The sequence below is a fragment of the Trachurus trachurus genome (assembly GCF_905171665.1).
Source record: "Trachurus trachurus genome assembly, chromosome: 13".
NCBI lineage: Eukaryota > Metazoa > Chordata > Actinopteri > Carangiformes > Carangidae > Trachurus > Trachurus trachurus.
Window position 1 is genome coordinate 27275306 of NC_139892.1, and position 23382 is coordinate 27298687.

General features: G+C 40.3%; 1 protein-coding gene across 3 annotated transcripts; it reads left to right on the forward strand.

Moving 5' to 3' along the window:
- Nucleotides 1-4230: 4230 nt before the first annotated feature.
- Nucleotides 4231-21978, forward strand: spartb (spartin b). Of its 3 annotated transcripts, none has more exons than XM_083985222.1 (8): nucleotides 4231-4405; nucleotides 13499-14336; nucleotides 16405-16602; nucleotides 17997-18159; nucleotides 18640-18834; nucleotides 18927-19085; nucleotides 19169-19259; nucleotides 20206-21978. In XM_083985222.1, exons 1-8 carry the CDS (start codon nucleotides 4290-4292, stop codon nucleotides 20408-20410), a joined length of 1965 nt encoding a protein of 654 aa, XP_083841348.1. In that variant the 5' UTR covers nucleotides 4231-4289; the 3' UTR covers nucleotides 20411-21978. The 3 variants fall into 3 exon arrangements, with proteins under 3 accessions (XP_083841348.1, XP_083841350.1, XP_083841349.1); XM_083985224.1 differs by lacking the exon at nucleotides 20206-21978 and adding an exon at nucleotides 19449-20194; XM_083985223.1 differs by lacking the exon at nucleotides 4231-4405 and adding an exon at nucleotides 8337-12980 and having other exon boundaries at nucleotides 20206-21974.
- Nucleotides 21979-23382: the final 1404 nt, after the last annotated feature.

Consider the following 23382-nt stretch of genomic DNA (forward strand, 5'->3'; position numbering starts at 1 on the left):
TGCTCTGAGTCTTTGTCTGTCCACCATCAGGATCAGATGATTGCTGCACAGTGTCATTTGCCCAGGACGGTACTTGGCTTCGATTCTGATGCACTGACAGAAACTCCTTGAATCCCTGGTCTTCTTCCAGCTACAACGATGCAAACATACAAGGATCAAAAACCACATACAAATGGCACTGTGTGCTACAAAAAACTTGACAACAAATTATCTTATATCACAGACAAGTATCGCTTTGATTGTGAAGATAATTCTTTTGTTTTAGCTCTGAAACTTACAGTAGACGTATACATTTATTTAAAGGAGGATCCGATTAAAGAATAACTAGGATCTCTGATATTATATGCGCCGTCATCTTTGTACCGTGCGCTGTGCACACTTTTGCTATTTCCAAAATACCACTAAGGCGCAGTATCCAGGCCTAGTTTACAGTTTTTCTCTGTTGGTTTGGCTCATTTCTTGAAACAGAAATTACATTCTTAAAACTATAAGACCATTTGGCCAAACAGTCTTACAGTTCTGCACAACATTACAGCTCACTAGCAAAAGTGCATATCTCTCCCAAAACTGTTCACACATGCTTCAAAACTAGATTCCTTTACCATGTAAAGTGTCAGTACCATCAAAATGGCAAAGATCTTTCTCAATTGCTTTTGGCTCATTTGCATTCACTTAGTGCTTTTACCAAAAATAAACTGGATGGTTCAGCATAACACCATGGATGAGCTGCAGAACCTCATATCTCTTCTTTCTCATGTAAGTAGTCAGTGCCCCCAAAATGCATCATCCCTGTGGCATTCTGTGAGCACTGCAAGTCACAATGCTTAGATGTTTTGTCACTATGGCAGAGACGTATAAAACCTAAGAAAAGGACTTTACAGTAAGAGCAGCCTCCAAAGTTTGACATCACACACACTGCACTCATATTGCCAAGGAAATTGTAACCATTTTTATTCACATATAGCCTACATAAAGTAACTCAAGATTATGTACTGTAAAAACAAAATGCTCAAGCTCTATATATACGCGTTTGGCAGCATTCACAATCATAGACAGCACCAGTCAGGTAGCTAAACAGCTGATTGATTGGTCATCTGAGATGTAGGAACTCCTCCTTCGTTAGTCAAGTTCTAATTTCACCTGACTGTCAATTACTGTCATGAATTTATGAAATGCTGCAAGAAATTCATATGGTTTTCATGGTATTAGCCTACAGTATGTGTGGCCTCTCTCTGTCAAAAATGCCAGGGCCTATTTTCTGTCCCAGTCCGCCACTGGATGCAGCCTTGGGGGGATCCCGTGCTGATAGTCCGGGTGTCAGAGACATGCTTCCCCAGCCTCACAAACTGCCGTCTGTCTGTCAGGAAGTCGGTAATCCACCTGCACATGGAGTCAGGCACATTAAGGTGTGAGAGCTTGTCACGGAGCAGAGCTGGGATGATCGTATTGAAGGCAGAGCTGAAGTCCACAAACAGTATCCTGCCGTAGGATCCTGGGGAGTCCAGGTGCTGGAGGATGAAGTGGAGGGCCATGTTTACAGCATCATCTACAGATCTGTTGGCTCTGTAGGTGAACTGTAAGGGATCCAGGAGATCGTCTGTGATGTCCTTCAGGTGGGTCAAGACAAGGCGCTCTCAAGTCTTCATGACCACAGAAGTCAGAGCAACGGGTCTGTAGTCATTAAGGCCTGTGATCCTTGTCTTTTTGGGAACTGGGACAATGGCTGGGACAATGGCTGAGGCCTTGAAGCAGGCTGGCACATGACAGGTCTCCAGTGAGGTGTTAAAAATGTGTGTGGACACCGGAGACAGCTGATTGGCGCAGTGCTTGACATGGTGACTTGTTTTGAATTATAGTCCCAACAGCCAAGGGCTTGTGCTTGCTGATGAGAGGACACATCAGGATACAGCCTTTAAAACACTCCCTTCAAAGCATTTAATTGCCTTCAGGGTCAACACTTTTCATCACTGATGCTGTGATTTTTTTTTCAATGTATCATATGCCCTGGCACGCAGGGCAGCTTGCATGCTACATTGACAATTTTAACTCTTTCACAGCTCTACCATGATAAAAGGACACTGTGTTAAGTAGTTTTATACCAGCACATGGACGTTTCTACAACACCAAGCATCAATCTGGCACCCTTGTTGGCGTTAACAACTACATTTGCTTATTCTTTGTGTTTTTCATCCTGAAGAAAGTTCAACTACTGGGAAATGTTTTCCAGTGCAACTTTAGTGCTTCCAAGAACAATGTGGTCACTTGCCTCTGAAGGAGTGAAGAAAGTCTAGTATGATGTGCTTTCCTCGGGGGCACTATCCTCTTATACTGCGCACATATATTGGACAGTGGTGTCATAACACACTTTATTTTTACTGGACATTTACTTGACCACCCCTGGCTCAAGTGACAGCTAGGAGAACATTTCATATTAACGGCAAATGCAACTCAATTTTAATTGGACATTATAACTAACAGACCATGCACAGTTTTGGCTTTATTGTGTATTTTCATGACTCGTGCTTCCAGATGTTTCTCTCCGTGCCAAAGGAGGACATCCAGCATAGTTGTCGAGTGTGTAAAGTCAAATGTTATTTCTCGGTGATGTGCTACCTTGTCACGGTAAAACACATCACAACTTGCACCTTTGCGCAAACAGAGATGACATAGTGAAGTTGTGAAACCGCACAACTTTTCCAACCCTGTCATACAACAATAAACATCAACCTTAGACAATTCTGCAACACCCCAGCATATCTTCAGTCCTGATGTTATATACTTTCTTGTTCATATGAAATCTAAGCAGGGCCATGAATGTGTGGCAAAGATTACAGAAGTCATGGATAGTGCATACTGTATCTTATGGTTAATGATATGGTAGATGTTAGGCAACTCAAACGCTTCTTAGGGGTCACAGAAATATAGTTAATCAAATTTAATCATTAACTGCAGATCTGGGAAAACTCACATCTCCTACATGAAAGCCTCTCAGTGGATAATAAAGTTTTCATATTCGTATTCGTATTCGTATGTTCGTGGCCAGCATATTGTTTTTTGCTGTGATGTGCTGTGGTGGAGGCATCAAGGAGGGAGAGTGGAACAGGGTCAACAGGCTGGTGAGGAAGGCCAGCAGTGTGAGACACAAACTGGACAGTTTGGAGGCAGTGGCAGAGAGGGGGATAAGGGACAAGATTAATACCATCTTACAACCCCCTCTATGGGGAGCTGTGGCTGAGGGGGAGCACCTTCAGTGAACAGAGCAGTTCAGGCGTTCTCCCCACAGCCATCAGACTATTCAACAGTGCATGAATGCACACACACACACACACATACACACACACTGGTCCTAGCATTTTAACAACACATAGGTTTTTATTTTTTATTTTTTATTTTTTCTTATTTATTGCTGTCGTTGCACACAGGAACACTGATATAATACTGTTTTTATGTTTCTTGTTTGGTATCTGTTGCTGCTGTGACACTGCGGTTTCCCCCTCGAGGATCAATAAAGTTTCATTCTATTCTATTCTATTCTATTCTTATCCACAACCCTGCTGTACACAGGTCAGCATATTCCTTAACTGGCACTGACAGTTGGCCATGTGTGTAATTGTGAGATTGTCTTATCCATTTGAGATATATAATTCAGGATAATTCTGCCCCAGCACTTTCTAAAAAAGGATGTTGTTACTAGTGTAGAGATAATAACCCGGGTGATGACACCAGAGTTATCTCAACTTGTGCTTGGAGCCCACATGTTTTGAGCAAAAAACCTGCATTACAGCGGGGGGCGTGGTGGAGAAACCAACAGGTCAAGTTGCAAAATTCTGCATGCTTGGAGCTTGACCTACACAAGGCACCTATCTCACCCTCTGTTACATCAACTTTTTTTGTTTTTTTTCTTTTAACAGTTTTTATTCTGTGACCAAAACAGGTTGTAAAATAAGCTATCCCTTGCGGGGTTTGTTTTGTTTTTTTTGTCAGTGGAAACCAGGTATTCGGTCCCAATGCATCAGAGTAGATTTCTGAACACAGTCACAGCAAGGAGTGAAAGAAACTTTGAAATATGTTACCACAGGGAGTAATGTTCCATTGCACGTGCCATTAGTGCACATTTGCGGTGTAATTACTGTTACATGTAGCTATAGGCTGTATATACAAGCTTTTCTGGTGCTGCTGCTCAGAGGAATGGGAAGGCAATAATTTACTGTTTTCCTTCAAAATCAGATGGCCAACAACAGTCTCCATACCCTCCCCCAGCACTTCTCTGGGAGCCATGAGCCACGTAGATGGGATTCCCTGTGCATTCGCGGTCCAGATTTCCAGTCTGCTGTTTCCTCTGTGTCCAGCCAGAGGTAGTGTGCTGGTCTGAGACTTGGCACAGGATGTTTCCTCATTACTGCAGGTAGAAAAGTTAAAAGCATTCAGTCAAAAAACATTTGAGCAACATAATGTTTTAGGAAGCCATATATTTCATTATGCAAGAACCTTTGTGAGCAATTCCATATGAGTTCATTTCTCTGGAGAAAAAGGAAGCAGTTTTTCAGCATAAATTTTTACATATGATGAAAACTTGGTGTCATTAAGTTCATGTCCTACCTCCTCAATTACATTTATATATGTCAAGGATGGTTAAAACCCACAAATTTTGTTTGAATTTAAGATCGTCTGAAGGCACTATAGGTCAGGCTAGATTATAGGAAAATGTTTACAAAATGATGCACACATTACTGTGAATGTGTGCATCACCTGAACAGATTTGTTAGGAGTTCAAACAGCATTAAGAAATGTCCAATCACCCTTCAGACTACTGTTAAGATGAATAAAAACATTATACCTCATTGCCTGCCTAGAAAAAAATAAAAATAAATGTAACTGCTGGTTATAAGATGCCTTTAAAAGTGAATTAATTAAATTGTATGCTCTCTGACACACTTTGAATTTGAACATCACACCTGTAAGTTGTACAGACTTCAGTTGTCAATTTAGCAGTCTATTGGATTGTGATGTGACAAAAGAAACTGCATGCATGCCTTAAACTCAGATTTAAGGGGAGGACAGGGAAGTTTCCCCCTTTGGTAGATGAGTTTGAAAACAGCCTATAGTGTCAGAGTCTGTGCATAGATAAATCTCCACAGCAAAGTTCAAAGTGCGTGTAAAGTGACTTTATGGAAAATGTATCTTTCACTGGTGAGGTACTAAAGTTGTGGGATGTCAAATAGATTTATCTTTACTGTGGTGGGCCATAGGTTTGTGTGGTATAGACTGAATTACAAAACCTTTACACCACGTACTGTCGGGTTATTCTCCCATCATGACTGAGAATTTATTACATTCTAAAATGTCAAGTTTTCCAAACCTTAAAAATAAGAATGGATTGTTTCAGTCATAGCCTTGAGACAATATGACAAAAAGACAGAGCCACGCCTAAATGTGACTGATAGATTTCTCTACAGTATCTGTGCTGGCATGCTGAACACATCTCCAGTTTCCACACTTGGAAATTTTCCAAAGAGCGCTGGAAGTCATGGTGTGTTGGGCAAAGTGGTGACAGTTTTTCCTGTGCTACAAGGCTTATCCTACACGGAAATAAGATTGTTTCACCATTTTCTAACAGTAACACGTCTATCCCTTGTCAGACACAAATTAAGATGATTTCTCTAATGCTGTTTTGGTCTGTGTATCTATTTTTAATCCCTGTTGTCATGCTGCTTACTGTGTGATTATGGCAAAAACAATCATCAGTCTAAAAAAAATGTTGTTTCCAGATTGCACTGCAGGTCATTAATCATACTATTTTTAACACTCACTCAAAAAAACTTTAAATGACATTTACAGTAACTTTTCCCTCAGAGGAATGTTTGGACTGTCTCCATTGACTCCAGTCATTTACCCCATCAATAGGTCCTATAGTTTCCATTTTTATAGAACTGACTATAAAAAGATCTTTGCATTCAGGCTTAAAAGATGTTTACCACAGACCTTAAAAGTTTAGCACAACACTCGACGTGTTCCTTATTTTCTGTCTCTTAGATAAGTTGTTGGCTGTCTTGATGTTGATGTAGCAGAGCCAAAATGTTTGGCTTCCCTCCCACACTTCCCTGCCAGTTATATTTTACTGTCCAGTGAAACCGCATCGATGATGTTTGCATGTGTTTGTGAGTCTTCCATTACTGGATAAGTCATTAGGATGCCTCATCTTGATATTCTTCAAATATGGTCACTGACCTTTTAGTTCAATCACATGACACTTAACATGCACTTACAGCAAGATACACAACTACACGAATGTTGCTGTGACTAATAAACCAGTCAGATGGACATTACTCTAAGTGTGGAGTAAGGATATAAACAGGCATATTTTCAGTGTCTAAATGGTTGAGCAGAGTGCAATCATGTTCTATTTCTGACGAAGAAAATGGCACATTTTAGCTGAACATAACATAACTTTAATCCACTAAAACAAAACTATGAGCTTTAGTTTGAGAGTAATCCACAATCACGCGAGTACCGTTTACATGTTGGGCCATGCAGCGTCAAAACTAAAACTGCCACTCCCTTCAGCATTTTAACGTAATTAGAAATATAAAAACACGGGAACAAGAAGCAACAGGGAGCAAACTGAACTTTAATATAATAGATCTGGGGTTTTTACAGAGGGAAGTGTCTTAACCTTAAATTATGTTCAGGCGTTCAGGCGCAACAACCTCCCTGAGCTGAAGTTTATAGGAAACATACTTCAGTTTAGTGCAGATGACGTCAGCTATCTCAGTCATTTCTCCTGGGGTAAAGTGCTTCTACATGCTGTGCTGTCAGATTGCTGCTAGGATTTACTATAGCCCCTGGTGAAGCTAATAACTCTTTAACAGCTGAGTGATTTATTGAAGAAACATTTTTTCTTACTATGAGCAAGGACTTAACAGTTTACCTTTGTGTTATTCTTAATCACTCCTAGTCTAAGACCGCTTCAGATTAGCTACACCCATTTCCACAGTGAACACACTTTCAAATAGGCACAGGGGTTGAAAAGGGGACTTTGTGTTTTTCCAAATATTAGAGCCTTGTTTCATCTTGAGGATGATCATAGAGTCTGCAGCATCTTGGAGCCACAGAATAGCAGGATCTTTCTCCCCATAAATAATAAGACAGAGACACGTTTCCATGGACTATTATCAAGTCCTGTTTTCTTTATCCACTGGAAACAAAGAAAACGTTAGTAAAAAAAAAATCAGCTTCCTGTTATTTATGATCTAAACTGAGTACAAAGAACATTTGTTTAATAAACACAATGGTTGCACTGAAACCTATAATGAAAGGTTTTCATACCATGTCCCTATGTATACTGACAGATGTGATGTCATACCATCTGTCATTTCTCACTGGAGTCTTTTTTTAATGAGGGAGACTTAAAAGAAGTTTACCTGAGGCAACACATAAGATGAACCTTAGATATGACAGGAGATGCAGCGCTGTGACTTTGTGTCTAGCTCTTTGAACGATGTTTTTATATTTTTACGACACAGGATCATTTTTATCCTGATAATTGCACCCTGTCTCCGGTCATTTTGAGGCTGTTGCTTACCTCAGCAAAATAGACGATAATCAACCAACTACTGAAACTTTCTTTTCAGGTGGATGATTGTTGTGAACTTGTTGCTGGTATGTATGACTTGTCCTGAAACCAAACTACATTTTTTTGTGCCTGAACAAGACACATACTGTAGCTATGAGCACTGTGGGGACAATAACTTAGCATGTGATGAGCCTCAGTGGAGGGTTGAAAGGAAACTGTGACTGAGGGTTTGTATGTCTGTCTATGGAACTATGTTAATTCATATGGGTTTCATTAGATGTGTGCATGAGGTATGCAATAGCATCAAAAATAACAAAGTGTGGGACACAAGACACAGCTGTCTTGTCCTTGTTTTTTTGTTGTTGTTATTGATTGTTTTGTTTTGTCAGTTTTATCAGACACTAGTGAAATCATGTGTTGTCTGTTTTTCTTCTTTGTCCTATTTGCACTCCTTCCATCTGGTTCTGTCTTGTGTCATGGTATAGTTTGTCCTTTCTTCATTTAATAAATCAATCTCAAGAACATGAAAATTCAATTACTTACACATTTTGTGTCAGCTGAATTCAGGCTCTTCATAAACTTGTTTGTTTTCGATGACAAGATACATTACTCTCTATGGATTCTATCATGTGTACATGTAATCATTTGCTGTGTTTAATTAATTGCCATGGTATGTCATAGTAATGACATTGTTATTAGTTTATCAAAAGAACTTACCTTGGGAGCAATAAGTAAGTTATGTCTTCCCTGTTGCAGTTGATGCAAAGACTAAAGGGAAGCATGATTTAATTTGAACTAGTATTGTTGAAAGCGTTAGTTTGAACCATTTATGGTTCAAATTACACACAGTTGTTCATGCAGCGAAGGCTGACGCTGGAGCTGTGTAATTTGTGGTTTTTGATACAAGGACAGTCGGGATGCAGAAAGATTCTTGAACCAAAAAGTTCAGTTTATGGTGTATTGCAACAGATCCACTAATAAGTGTGTCATCAATGACGTGTTTGGGCAGTTTGGTAAATGGAAGAAGAGCTACTGTTTTTGGCACACAAGCAGCAGCTGGTTTACACACCTGAGAAAACCATTAACAGCTCTTCATGGCCCATAGCTATTGCTCTTCTCCTCTGACCTCTACTCTGTCCTAATTTCAAAGGCATACCAGATGTAGAGACATATCATTAGCTGACATCGTCATCAATCACTTTTGACCATTATTTTCTCCGTAAACATTAACCATCACATAGTCATATTGCATCCATCAAAACTAGGGAAGAAATAGACGCGTTTATGTCTGAAAGAGAAGTGTAGGACCCTGTATAAAAATAGCAGTATTATTACCATGATTGCATGCATTGCTGAAATGATCAGTTCTGCTCCACAGAACAAAGAACAAACAGATCTTTGACATAAAACTGGCAAATCATGACATGTAATGAAGCTTCAGCTTTGATGTGCGCAGTCATTCAAATGAAGACCAGCAGTCTAGGACAATCAGAGGTCAAATTGGGGCAAAACTGTTTAATGAACTAATTTGTTTGAAGACAGAAAATGAGCATTATAACAGAGGTGTTTAAGAGATCCACAAAGCAGGCTGTAAAAATGAGCTGAACCGCACATTCATTTAAGGCTTGTGTCTGGTTTCGTTTTCTGAATTCTCCCCCTAAATAACAAATTAACATTTATAGTCATTTAATTACATGTTTACTCTCAGAAATTCCATGAAAACACAGCTTACGGGATTGAAGTGACTAGAACCAGAGCCAATATCGAAACCAATAAACCATTATGAAATTTTTTTTACTCTGTATTTTCCTTTCCAGGCACATGCATATAATCGGGGTGTTGGCTTCTTTATCATTGCTCATTTATCACAGTGTTTTGATTTCACTGCTCACTGCTCATCGTGTACAAAACTGTCTGTTTTAGGTTAAATTCAATTTTAATGTGGCTGCTGCATGTGGGAACTGTTGATGAATAACAATAACAACAGATGGTCATAGGATCTCCACCGTAGTTTTACTGTGCAGTGGGAATAATCCCAAATGGCTGTTCTTGCTCGCTATCACATTGGTGTCACTAGAAACGACAACTTGATTTTGATTTCTTTTTGAAGGAGAAAATATTTATGAGACCAAACCAAACCACATTCTGGCTTGATAGATTTAAAAGAAGTTTGGCCTTCCATGTTACTCATATGTGAACCAGCATTAACAAAAGAGGAACGCCATGGATCACCAGCCTATTTTGAGCTGCACACCTTAGTACAGAGATACAGTAAATTTACAACTTCCTCATGGAGTTTATATAGCTCTTGCAAAGGAGCTGCCACCATGTCAGTATGATGAATATTTCCATATCCTCCATACATGCCTTCCTTCCCTGCATTTACATGCTCGACCGGAGCTACAGCAAAGGAGCAGAGTGATTTGGTAAAATGTGATACACATGAGGTGCAAAACAAGCTGTATGCTGGGAAAACACAAACAGCATGAACTACAGAGGAAAGTGCTGTGTGCTGTATTTAGTGTGAAATTGATCAAAACAGAATCATCAACAATCTCTCTTTTACTCACTTTGAGTGGTCATATGCACAGTAGAAAATCTGGTTTGTAAGTGAAATTGCATTGACTAAAATCAAAGCTATGTTTGGGTATGATATGTTTAAACAGGATGTGAAGGTGAGGAGAAGCCACAGTTTATTACCTCCATATGTGTGTGGAGAGCGTGTCCAGTCTGGTCCCTGAGCAGGATGCATGCTGGGAATCTGTCAAACTGGTGATGAGACTGATTTCTATCACATGCGTTTCTTTAAGCTCACAGCAGCGATCCTGATTTGTGCAGATGCTGGCACCCAATAGTATAATAATTTCGCAGTGACATGAAAGAATGTGAAAAAGTGACTTCTTGGTTAATTATCTATTGATTTGCACTGTAGGCTTTTAATGACTATGGTCTCTTTTGTTTGAAGTCCATGTGCTTAAAATAAGCTATTTAATAGTCGTTATTGGCACATTTATACCAAACTGCAGACCTAATCATTTCCATGCTCGGACAAAATGCTTAATTTATGAGTGTTATAAAAAGTTTTGATGAACTTGAACCCACAGCAGTATAAACACCATGCTGCTTCTCTTTACTTCCCTGTCAGTTCAGCACCTTTTAAACAGGATTTGGTGCCCTCTGCAGATAATAGTCCTCCATTATCAAAACTCTTTCACCATCTAAGCTCTATCTGCATGATGCCAGGATTGATAGATGTTTTTAAAAAAAAAAAATACAACAAACCACTATACTTTAGTTTCCATCACTGCAGAGCTTTCAAGAGCTAAAAATATCTTGCAGTCCAAACATGTAATGCAGTGTCAATGTCTTTTGGATGTGAGTGAACTCATTTACATGTTCCAACAGCAGAATTTTAGAAAAACATGGAAACCATTATGCTTAGAGCTTCATGGGAAATTAAATGTGTTATCATAGCCTACTGTATGCACAACAGTGACACCATGTCATGTTTGATTTTATCCTCTTTTTTATTTTTTTATTTTTTTAACACATGTAATAGTAGTTAAGTAGCCTACAAATGATGGGGTGTCCTAGCAAGTTTGTAGATGTTGCTACAACAGTAACATGAAAAACAAACAATACCTGTCATAGGCTATGTCAATTTTCCAGAATTGTCAAGTTCAAGTTGTGAACTTTTTATTGAATGTGTCTGTATGAGTCTGTGTCCTGCTTTGCTCCCAGAATTCACAAGGAACTATTTCTTTGCTTCACTAAAGATGATTTGGTCATTTCTGACGAAACCACTTATCTGAGAATATTTCAAAGAAATTTGAAAGAAGTAGAACAAGAAGGGTTAAGGGAGTGAAATGAGTCTGCTTTGTTCTTAGCCCATGGGAACTATTTTTCCAAGAGTCCATAATATCCAAAATATTAACCATTTATCAATTGTGTGACAGCACTTGTTATCATCAAACAGCCATATTGTGAATATCATATTTATGAGCCCTAGCTGCTCTCTGGCAATTGTTACTTAACTTATCTTGTGATTCAGAGCCCTAGGGTTTAGATCTCTTTGGTTAATCTCAGAGCGATTTATATCAGTCGCTCTGGTTCATCCCTGCTGTGTGTGGTCAGGAAACATGGAAAGGTCACATATTGCATTAAAGAGATCACCTCCTGAACAAATTAATCAGGCTAGTTTTGGGTGTCGTGTCCTCCCAATAAATCGTGTGTGAAGCTGCTTTCCCAGCTGTTGGGTTGTTTGCTGAGGCGAGATCAGGACAAAACAGCTTTGTTTTTCTAAAGGTTTTGTTATAACAACAGTCTGTTGCAGGGGGCATGCACAGTCAGCCTAAGAGGAGGGGCCCCAATATTGAAAGTTGTGTTTACAAACTCAACTGCAAGGAACAAACCTACAGATTCCACCTCTAAAGCTATTAACTAACTAATTTAATGGTGTAGTTCGTCACTGTGACCACTAGAATTAGGCGACAAATCACGATGTTAATCATAAATCAATCTCAGCATGTCCCTAGGCCTACTCAGTACCAGAAACTGTCAAAGCAAACATTCGCTAGGTGGCGCTGTAGCTTAACTTAAACGTGCGTGGTCAGTGTCAGCAGTCCTGAGAGTCAACACACTCAATAACAGCTAAACAGTCTCTAAGCTTTGTCGGGAAACACACTCAGTAACCAGCTAAACAGTCTCTTAGTAGGCAGGCAGAAAAGGCATGCGCTGCAAATTTATACAACCCATCATTATTCTCACAGGAAACAGTGGTGAAACTGGACAATGGGGTGTTTAAATCATGGTTTAAATTAGCTTCTGAATACTTTCGTTTTGTCACTGTCTTTTGAAATTGAGAAGGAAGCAGCTGCAATTCTATCATTTGTGTATTGACGCTAATTTTACTAGAAATTGTGTCAGTTCCTCACTCTGACCACTAGATGGCAGTGACACCCCGTGACTGGTTTCAATCGCCAACTGCAACAGATATAAATTAGTCAAATTTGCGTCCATCCACCATTGGGCCATGCTTTCACTTCCGGTTTTATTTTTCAAAATAAATCTGAAAAGTATCGACCACAGTGGGCATGTCATTTCATGGCATCTTTGACGTGAACGACGACACATCCTGTCACGGCTCTTGTGTCCAAGCTGTCACAGTGCCTCAGGTCAACGCTGTGGCGACCGACCAGTCCGAGTAGCATCATCATCACTGTTACTCCACAGAGGGCAGTTGAGTAGTGAGTACCGACAGAAAATAAAAGTTACCTCAGGAGAGGAGACAGCTGCAGTGTGGACAAGACGTCAGGAGGATCCCTGCGTGACAAGAAACACGGAAGGTTAGCTGCAACTTAGCTCACTGGCTAATTAAGCTGTCGGTCGGAGTTTTACTCTCACTCAGGTAAGCGTGGACACCGTTAGCTAATCAATGAGTCGTCGCGAAAACAAGCCGTTACTAGTCATTTTTTACGGCGATAGGCCTTTTGTTGTCAATAAATGTAGGTATGTTTTTGTTGGTAAGATGAATTTATGTGCTAACAGAGGCTAACTAACTGTTGCTGTTGGTCTGTTTGCAACTTTATCATCAACTTTAGCCTGTGTTAGCTGCTGTAAGTTAGCGAAACTAACAGAACAACAGACTTTCAGTCAGGACAGGCTCTCATCTCGTAACGTTATTTTTCTGGCGGATTTCACATGACTTTTGTTCGTGAACCGGGTAAAAGTAACGCTGGATCAAACAAAAGCATTCAAATGAAACAATAACAATAGCACCAAGTTACATAACGTGTTTTGTAATGTCTCTAAATCAAGTTAAAGACAATCTGCTCTGTCATGCTGTGTGCGTATGTGTAATTGTTGGTGTCAGAGTCAGCCCATGTTTGGTTAAAGACAGTTAATTAACTGAAGGTCTTGTTGCAGAGGGGATATGGAGAAAGCTAAACAAGAAGCCTTCGACAATGCCAGACTTCAGGTGATCAAAGATGGCTACGAGAGAGCCTTTGAGTGCATCAACCAGGGACTAACAGTAGATGAAGCCGGGGACAAGGCCCAGGCCCTGGAGCTGTACAAACGGGGGCGACAGCACCTCCTCAGGGCCATCAGTGTGCCCTCACAGGGGGGGGAGTGTGTGGGCAGCTCCTGGAAGTCAGCCAGACAGATGCAGCAGAAGATGCAGGAGACACTCAACAACATCACCACCCGTCTGGCCATACTAGAGACCAGCAGCTCCGACCTCGGGTCAGAACCCACGGCCAACACTGCCAGTGTGTCCGGCCCTTGTGCCACAAACATGTCTGAAGAAGCATGCCTGTACCCTAAACTCCTCCCCACCAAAGAGAAGCCGGATAGGCCGGCTCCACCGGGCCTGCTCTCTGCTAATGGTCACGCAGCAGGAGCCGTGGGAGGCCTGCCTCTCTCTCCCACCAGGCAGCAGCCGGCGGTTCCGGCCGAGCAGCCTCCAGCCTACTCCCCTCAGGCGGCCGACGGCCACGTCTCCATCTCCTACGGGACCGATGCAGGGGAGATGTCACTGGTTGGGAGTGACTTCTACAGTCGTACGTCTAACTCCACGCCGTCTCCCCAGAGTATGGGTGAAGACGGAGAGGAGCTGCTCTACATCCCTCACGGTGTGCAGATTTTCTTTGTCACACCAGAGGGTCAGGTGAGCGCTCCGTCCTACCCCGGCTACCTGCGGCTGGTGAGGTTTACCACCGATCATTCTGAGAGAATGCCCAACAGACCACCAGCATTTCTGCAGGTAAGACAGAATAACAACCCCCCCCCCCCCCCCCCCCCCCTACATGCTTCAGCACACTAAAACACTCTACTGTACACCGCAAAGCTTTACAGGACAAGCTGATGCAACAAGTGCAAGTGAGTTGTCATCACTGTGGCGTAAGTCTTTCTCTGTCCAGTCTCTTTTGTGCCCTTTCACCTGGTTTTGTAAGATTGTTTGTTCGGCTCATCAAGACCTCTTCCACTGTGAGTCATCGGCAGCCGAGATAGGCCTGTTAATGATCTCTACCCCTCGGCCCTGTGGATGTGATCATGTGAGCCTTGCTGACTCACTGCCCTAATCCCACTGGGTTTATGTGCGTGATGTCATCCTCCTGGGAAATCCTGCAACAGTACCATCATTGGCTCTAAATTAGGGTTAAGGTGGTACTTCAGTCGTGACCTACTGAACATATAGCTATATATATATATTTACAGGAATGTAACTTAACATTAGAAGTTTTGTTGTGACTACAGTCTTGTTGTGGTTAAAGTTTTATGACCTGATGGAATTTAATCAATCGGAGTCACAGAAATGAATCAGTTTACACATGTTGACACTTTGTCCCCAGTCAGTGATAAGATTAGAAGAAATTTCACAAAGCTAAACCACCATATCATTTTGGGTTTCTGTCAAAATTCTTGATACTTTATGTATAGCCTAAGTAAGTTATCTAGCGTTTCCTATTTTAGATTTTTTTTTTAACAACATCTGCAGCCAAGGTACACTCGTGGGTCATGAGACTGAAATTTGACTCTTCATTGGGGAATTTCCCAGGTGCTATTGCCAGTGGGTGACATCAGTGATTCACATGAGTGCAAGTAATTATCTAAATCCTCCTTAACACTGTTATGCCCTATAATCCTGTTAGACATGCAGCAGTCAGAGGGAGACAGTGTCCTCTAGGTTGTCTCCTCTCAGACAGTTCACTGTGTAACTCTGATGAGGATCTCCACTAAGTCGTGTCCGGCACCACATTTCCAGGTTACATTTGAAAAACAAAAAACCCTGTAAACCTGTCTTTGTAGACCCTTTTCCCCCTGTTACAATGTTTTTAATATTATATTTTATCCATAATTTTAGGGATGCACGATAATTATCAGGCCGATAAAATATCGGCCATTTGGGGGGAAATTCCGTAATTTTTTATTGATCATATAGGTACATTTTATCTATAAAAAATCTGATAAATTAATGAAAATGAGGGAAAAATGTTGCAGGCCAAGTAGCCCCCGTCAGTGGTGACCAGATTTCTGAAATGAAAATCACAGGACATGCACTGCTGTTTTTTGTTTACAGCAAATGACCACAAATATTTGTGTGATATGAAAACTAAATGAACCAGAACTTTTTTTTGCTGTTATAGATAGGCCAGAGCTACTAAAATATCAGTTTTTCATCACTGCATCCTAGATTTGTTTTTCTCCTGGATGCACAAACTGCAGATAAAGATTATATTAAATATAAAAATATGAATTAACGGTTATCGATATCGGCCATGAGAAGCAGGAAATTATCGGTTATCAGTTGAAACTTTTCATATTGTGCATCACTACATAATTCATTTCAAACCAGAATAACATATTCACATACAACAGACACACAACTGGAACAAAACAAACAACTGTACAAGCAACAAGAACAACCAACCAAAGAAACAAGCAAAATAAATTAAATCAAATATCAATACAGTAACAAAACAAAAGACAGTAACACAATACAGTAAAACAATAATAATACATGGTTTGAAATGAGGATGGATGAAGTAGAGCTTATAAATTTCCATTCCCGGTTTACATTCACATAAACACACAAAACACCATCAAGACACACATAATGCATCGCAAACTCCCTCAGTCCTCTCTACATCTATCCTACAATTAACTACCCACTCCCCACTCCTACAGATCAAACATTGACCTCTCTATGAATTGACTGTGACTTTGCTGTATAGTAGGGCAAAATATTTCCAGCTGATACACATCATCATGACCTTCCTATTATCAGATTTTGCAGCATTGTTTATTTTTCTACTATTTCTTCCTGGCAGGTGTGTGACTGGCTCTACCCTCTCATGGCCATGGACTCTCCAGTGCTGCTGTGTAATACTGGCGTGTTTATGTTTCCGGACATGATGGCGCCAGCCCCAGGCTATTACGTGGGGGTGGTGCTGTCCTCCGAGCTGCCTGCTACAGAAAGAGAACTGTTTCAGGACCTGCTGTCCCAGATGACAGATCTCAGGGTTCAGGTCAGTCAAGATCTGTCACAACACAATCTCAAATGTTGGTCCGTGCCTATCAGCACAGAACCGTCTGAGGCTTAATTATTATTATTATTATTTATTCATTTTTTGCTGTTTTGCACCTACCAAATCTCCAGAAATATTCAAAATGTGTCTCCTCTGAAATTAATTCTAATTTTCACATGAAAATGTGTTTACATAAGCATTTGAAGTCACCAAAGATTTGATACACAATGCCTTTTGGCAAATCCTCTTGTGCCAGTGGGGGAGCACTCCGAGCTATTTTAGGCAAATGAGGCTGTGAAGTAGGAGTGCTCTGCAGCTTTCAGAAGTTACAGCCATATGAATATGGTTTTCTTCTGCATTTCATACATTTTAATATGCTGCAATCCACTTCATCAGGCCGATTTTTCCATGATAATTATACTTATCTGAGTTTCAGCCACTAAAACTGGCTTAACAAATCAGCATTTCCCACATACTGTAGAAGAAGACGTCTAACCAACAAGATTGATTCCCCATACATTAATACGTAGATCTTGTGTCTAGGTTCTGTGTTGAAATGCAGTTGAAAGAGAGAAATGTTGCAATTTTGAGCTTGTGATTTCACTGCTGTCTCACAGTGTCCACTCTCCTCCCTTTTCCTGGTTGATCCCCAACAAGTTCTGCAATTAGGAAATATATTCCTCCTGTGAAAAAAGACTGTAGCTGTTTATTCAATGTTGAAAGTCTCATTGTTTTGGCCTTCCTGGCATGACACTTTCACTTCTACTTACTGTACTTCTGAGCTGGCACACTTCCCCAGTTTACCCCTGCCTCAGCATTGTGGGGATTTTAGACAGGCAGGTGAGCAGAATTAATCAGTTATAATGCTCTTATCTGCAGCAGCTAGAACAACCGCGCAGCTTCAGCCGAAAGACAAGTGCCAGTTCAGCCATGATGAAGATGGAGATGGTGGCTCAGATCGATGCCAAACAAGGTCATTTCTGATGTATGCAGTAAAGCTAGTTATCTGCTCTGATGGATGTGATTCCATATCAGCAAGTAGGCACTTTTTTGTTTTGTTCTCGTTTTTAGGTCAAGTAGAAGATTTGAGGTTTACAGCACAAAGGGAGACTGTTTTCCAACTGACTGACTGAGACATTTTAAAGTGACGTTCTGTTTGTGGCAAACAAATAGCGCATTGTAATGAGAGGCACAAAATAATGAGAGGAGCTTTGTGAATTTTTCGGGGCGGGGGTGTTAACTTGGAGTCGAGCATCTGATTAGAGACGTGTGCAGCCTGGACAATTTAGCAGACAAGTTGTCCAAAGATTTTGACTGACAAGTAGCTCTCGCTTTCAGCCCACATCGTCTGTCTTCATCTTTACTCTGCCTAACTCATGTGTGTGTTTGGTCAGGCTTCAGATGAGGCTGCTGACAGCATTAATCTCAGTCAGAAAGTGTCCATCACTGCACCTGCACCTGCACCTGAGGCACCTGGGGAGGCTGCACCAGAGGCGTCTGAGGACGAGGTAGCTCTGCCCGAGTGGAGTGAGAAGGTGGCAAATGGGATCCTGACAGGTGAGGTCACATTGTGTCCTCAAAACTGGAATATTCTCATGCTTGAGTTTGTTAGTAATTAGAATATATGGTAACCTTTTAATTTTCAGGCCGCTAATTACGTGATAATGTCAAGAAATAGCCTAGAAATAACGGCCAATTTCATAGTAATGTCATGTTTTTAATAAATGCAGTTATTACACATGCTTTTATTTTTTGGAAGGCCAGAATTTTTCTCACCAAGTTCTTGAAATTGTTAATTACAATCAATTATGTCTGAGCTATTTCTACGCAATCAATCATTATTTCTTGGCTATATTTCTTGACATTACTACGAAATTGACATTTATTTCTAGGCTATTTCTAGACATTATGACACAATAACTTGTTATTTCTTGGCTATTTCTTGACATTATTATGTAATTAGCGGCCTGTAAATTGAAGTGTTACCATATATCACCAGCCCATAATTAACCCTGTGTGATCCCGTTGGGCTTTCAGGTGCATCCTGGTTAAGCTGGGGTCTGGTGAAAGGAGCAGAGTTCACAGGCAAAGCCATTCACAAAGGGGCATCTAAACTCAGAGAGCACATCACTCCGGAGGACAAACCCACCACCGTCAGCCCCACAGTCACCAAAGGCCTCCATGTTGCGAAACAGGCCACTGGGGGAGCAGTCAAAGTCAGCCAGTTTCTAGGTGACTACATCATCTTCAGTCAGCGTGTTTTATGCACCTCGTGTGGTTATTTGGCAGGAGATGTGTAATTGAGTAATGCTGTGTTGCTGCAGTGGACGGGGTGTGCACCGTTGCTGGCTGCGTGGGTCGAGAGTTGGCTCCGCACGTGAAAAAACACGGAGGCAAGCTGATCCCAGAGTCTATGAAGAAAGACAAGGATGGGCGATCCAACATAGATGGAGCCATGGTGGTGGCTGCTAGCGGAGTGCAAGGTAAAGATTATGTACACTGTCTATTCTCCAATAGAAAGTTGTTTGTAAGAAAATGTACAAAAATGTTTCATATATTTACCCAGGATTTGCAACGATGTGGACTGGTTTGGAAGTAGCAGCGAAGGACATCACAACGAGTGTAGCCTCAGAGACTGTCACCACAGTGAAACACAAGTAAGTCTTCCTTTCTATTTAATCACTTGACGGACCACTGTCACTTGCTTGAACATGCAGCAATGAAATTGTTAACTCAGCACTGTCCAATAAAACAGTTTATTGATGTGTATGATGCAAATGACCTCTTGAAGCAAGCAAAACCAAAAATACACTCACTCGTTCTCCCCTCTTGAATTTGCTTTGCAGATTTAGGGGTCTACAAAACATCCTTGACCCACCTAATGAGAAGAGCAGTAATTTATCTTAAATTATTCACAGCTATTTAACTCTTGACACCACTAATCACAAGCATGCCCTGAGCCTCTATTTATTTTATTTTTTTCTGGAATGATTTGCACTTGCACACAGCAAATTCACTGCCCTACCCTGTGTGGCAATTCACATGGTGGTGCTGCTTTTAACTGATTTCTCCCAAGTGTTCCTAATGGAAATATTACAAATATCACATTTCTCTCCTGCTTGACCTTCAATCTTCCTTTACTGTATGGATTTGTGATGCAGCCTCCAATGATGAACAACATGCAATATGGTTGATTAATTGATTTTAATAGGGTTGGGTGATACTGTGCTACTGTATATATTTAATGACTTTTTGCAATTTAGTTTCTGCTACGCAGTGAATATCAGTGATTTTCCTAATATGTTATATATTATCACAAATATTCCCATCTGGATAATTTATCCTGAAATTTTTCTCGATTCAGTTTCAAAATATAGATATTGTGGGGAAAATTGTAATCTTCATATATCATGAAAATATGATTATATCCGTATTGCCATCCCTTAGACATCCTAACTACAGATTCTACCCGTCATAAATGAGATTGTGCCCTTTGGCATGGCACCTTTGCAATCCTTAAACTACATACTAATTAATTCTTCCCAAATCCTCTGTCCCCCACCTCTTGCTCTGACCTCTCACCCAATCTGACTTCTGATGAAGGTATGGAGCAGCAGCAGGACAGGCCACAGACCACGCTGTCAATTCTGCCATCAATGTTGGTATCACTGCCTTCAACATTGACAACCTGGGGATCAAAGCTGTGGTAAAAAGGACTGGCAAACACACAGCACAGGCCATTTTGGAGGACTATCACCTTCAGGAAAAACCAGAGAACGGGAAGCAAGTGGAGAAATCAGGAAAATAGCCAGTGGTGCCCTAACTCACTCCCCCAGCAATGCCTTAATAAATAATTTTTATTATTCTATCAGATTAATATATATTTAATATAAATGATTTATATAAAACCAGTTTCATATGCACAAGATAACAACTGTTATATATGATAACAACTGTTATAGTCATATCCTATAGTTTGATACAACTTATGAGCACTTTAATTTTTATGTAAAATAAGGTTGATGGAACAAGGTATAAAAACCCAAACATCTAGATAGCATATTGATACAGTATAACATTCAGGTATTATCACTTAACTTGGAAAATAACTTTGCTGCTTGTACTAACAAAGCATTGAATGGTTGACTAGATACTGGAATATATCCCAGTCTCAAAGACACATCCGTGTGTGGTTGAGTTTTTCTCTGGTAGGGTAAGTGCAATTTCAAGACTTTGAATGAATGATAAAAGTATCACTACTGCTGACGGTGCCTGCAAATATCCAGTGATATGCAAAAATCTAATGTTTTATGAAACTAAAGGTATCAAACTTGTGCAGAGTCATTTATGTATTTTTGTGAGCCATGAATATGTAACAGCGGAGCTTTTGCTGTCTAAGCTGTAAAACTGATGTGTTGTGCTACAATCTGCAGTGCTGTCTTGTGCATTTCAGTCTACTTGTATCCAGATATTTTCAAATATCGCACTGTTTATGGTATTTCATGTGAAAATTTATGTAGATTTTTATGTATAGACAAAACATTTAACCAATGTGAATTTTGAAGTGCGATGCTAACTTTACTTCCAAACCACTGACTTTTTTATTTTATTTGAATGAAGTGACCTGGTTTGCCTCTTTAAAGATTCCAGCTTTAAGCCCTCAGCAGGCAACTGTTATTTGGTTGTTCATTTCGGTTTCTTTACCAGCTGAAAAAATAAAACATTTTTTGGGGAAAAAATGTAATGATGGATTTGGGGAGGAAAATCCAGTTTTCATTTTTGTAATCAAGATTATAAATTCTGTGTTGAATGTATCTACCTAATACCGCCATCTAGTGGCTTTTAAAGCATGTCACTTATCACTGAATATTTGCCCAGACTAAAGCTTTATTCAGTCATCAGTGGAGAAAAAGTCAGAAATACTAATAAATATTAATGTATTATGCCATGCTTATGGTAATGGGCTAATAGATTAGGGATGGCCTTTTTTGTACTGCAATCATTTAAATTATACTCTAAAAAGAACACAACTTTGAACATTCAGAAAAAAATCTGTAAAACAGTCAAAATCTGTACAATAAATGCAGCTCTGTAGTGTTCATTTTAGATATACAATGGCTCGACTTAAGTTTCAAACCAAAATAACAGCCATCTTTAAGAAAACACTCTACTCGGTTGCATGACAAAAAAGCTGTCCTCCTTTCTATTTAAAGGTGTTGGCTACAAGTTTAATTCCTTCTGGTCAGTAGGTGTAGAACTCACACTGCCTGCTCTCGCTCCAACCTTCAGTTTTACTGGTTGCCAGTTACACATGACATCAACATTCTAATGCTGTTGCCACAGAGATCATTCCATGCTGACGTTGCCAATGTAACCAGAAGTAAATATTTACGTATATATTTCGGACCCGGCAAAATTTATTAAACAATTATTTATATACTATTTTTTTTAAATTCTGTAAAATTAATAGTTTTATTCTGCACCCCTCTAGACATTCTGTGGATGCATTATTTTTGAAAAATTAATCCTTTTGATGAAAAAGTTGTAGCTATAACCTTTAATATAAAACTTAGGAAAGGTTCCACTGCTATTTTTTTTTATTGTAAAATAAAAGATTGATCTGCTTCATTTACTGAATCTCAGAAAAATTTGATGCACAGCTGCCACAATCCTAACAATGTTATGCTTCAAAATTAGTAATAAAACTGGAAGTTTATCTTAAAGGCCCCATGGCATGAAAAATGTGATTTTGGTTATTTTTTCATGCTTGGGGAGGTCTCTGGGCCAGGTATATACTAGCCTGATGCATCAGCCGCTTACTTCATTACATTTCATATAGCGTCTGAACACGAGCCATAGGGATTCGTTTGCTTCCGGGAGGCGGTTGCTTACATTTGCTTCAACTAATCGCTGCTGCTTGGTGGTCACGTGTGCTATACACCGGTTAAGCTCATAGGTTAATCTTGAGCGCTTGAGTTCAACGTCATCGCCTTCACTTACCCGTCTGTTCGCTGAGCGGACGGAGCAAACCGAAACGCATTGCTAGTTCCCTGACTACATGGTTGAGGCAAATTAAATTTGCCGGAACCAGTAGGCGGCGCTAGCCTGGCTAGGTATATACTGCCCCATGCATCAAACTGGTCATAAACGGAGAAACACACACCACCCATTTGTAGGAACATTCTACAGATAGCACTTCCTCCTTTCTGTGATGTCACACACAAGGTAACTCCGCCCACCGTGACCAGTTTTTTTTTTTTTTTTTTCAATTTTTATGAATGCAGCTTAGGTTTCAGTTACTTGCCTGTGATTGGCCCGACCACATGCCACTCAAAAACAGTCAGCCAATCAGAGGAGAGGTTCTCATTCTCTCTTCTGATTGGCCAAATGACCTGTGCCTGCTAGAGCTCCAGAAAGGGGCAGTATAAACGATATTAAGCAGATCACAAAACCAATGATACATCTTGTTAGGGATATCAGCAGGTAAATTAACCCAGAGAAAAGTGCAGAGCATGGGGCCTTTAAATGAAAAATCTGAACCTTTACCTAATTTGGACAAAATGACAAGACAACACATTTGAGGTCTGCTGTATACAGAACTCACCATTTTTGTCACTGTGAGTTCTGTTTGGCCATTGATAACTGCAAATATGCTTTTACACCCTATATTATTTATGTCATTGGTGATCTCCAACTTAATAGTTGGAGGAGCCTGTTTAATGTACAAGTACAACGTTTACAAGATTAGCATCGGGGAAGTTCAAGTAATTGTAGGCATCC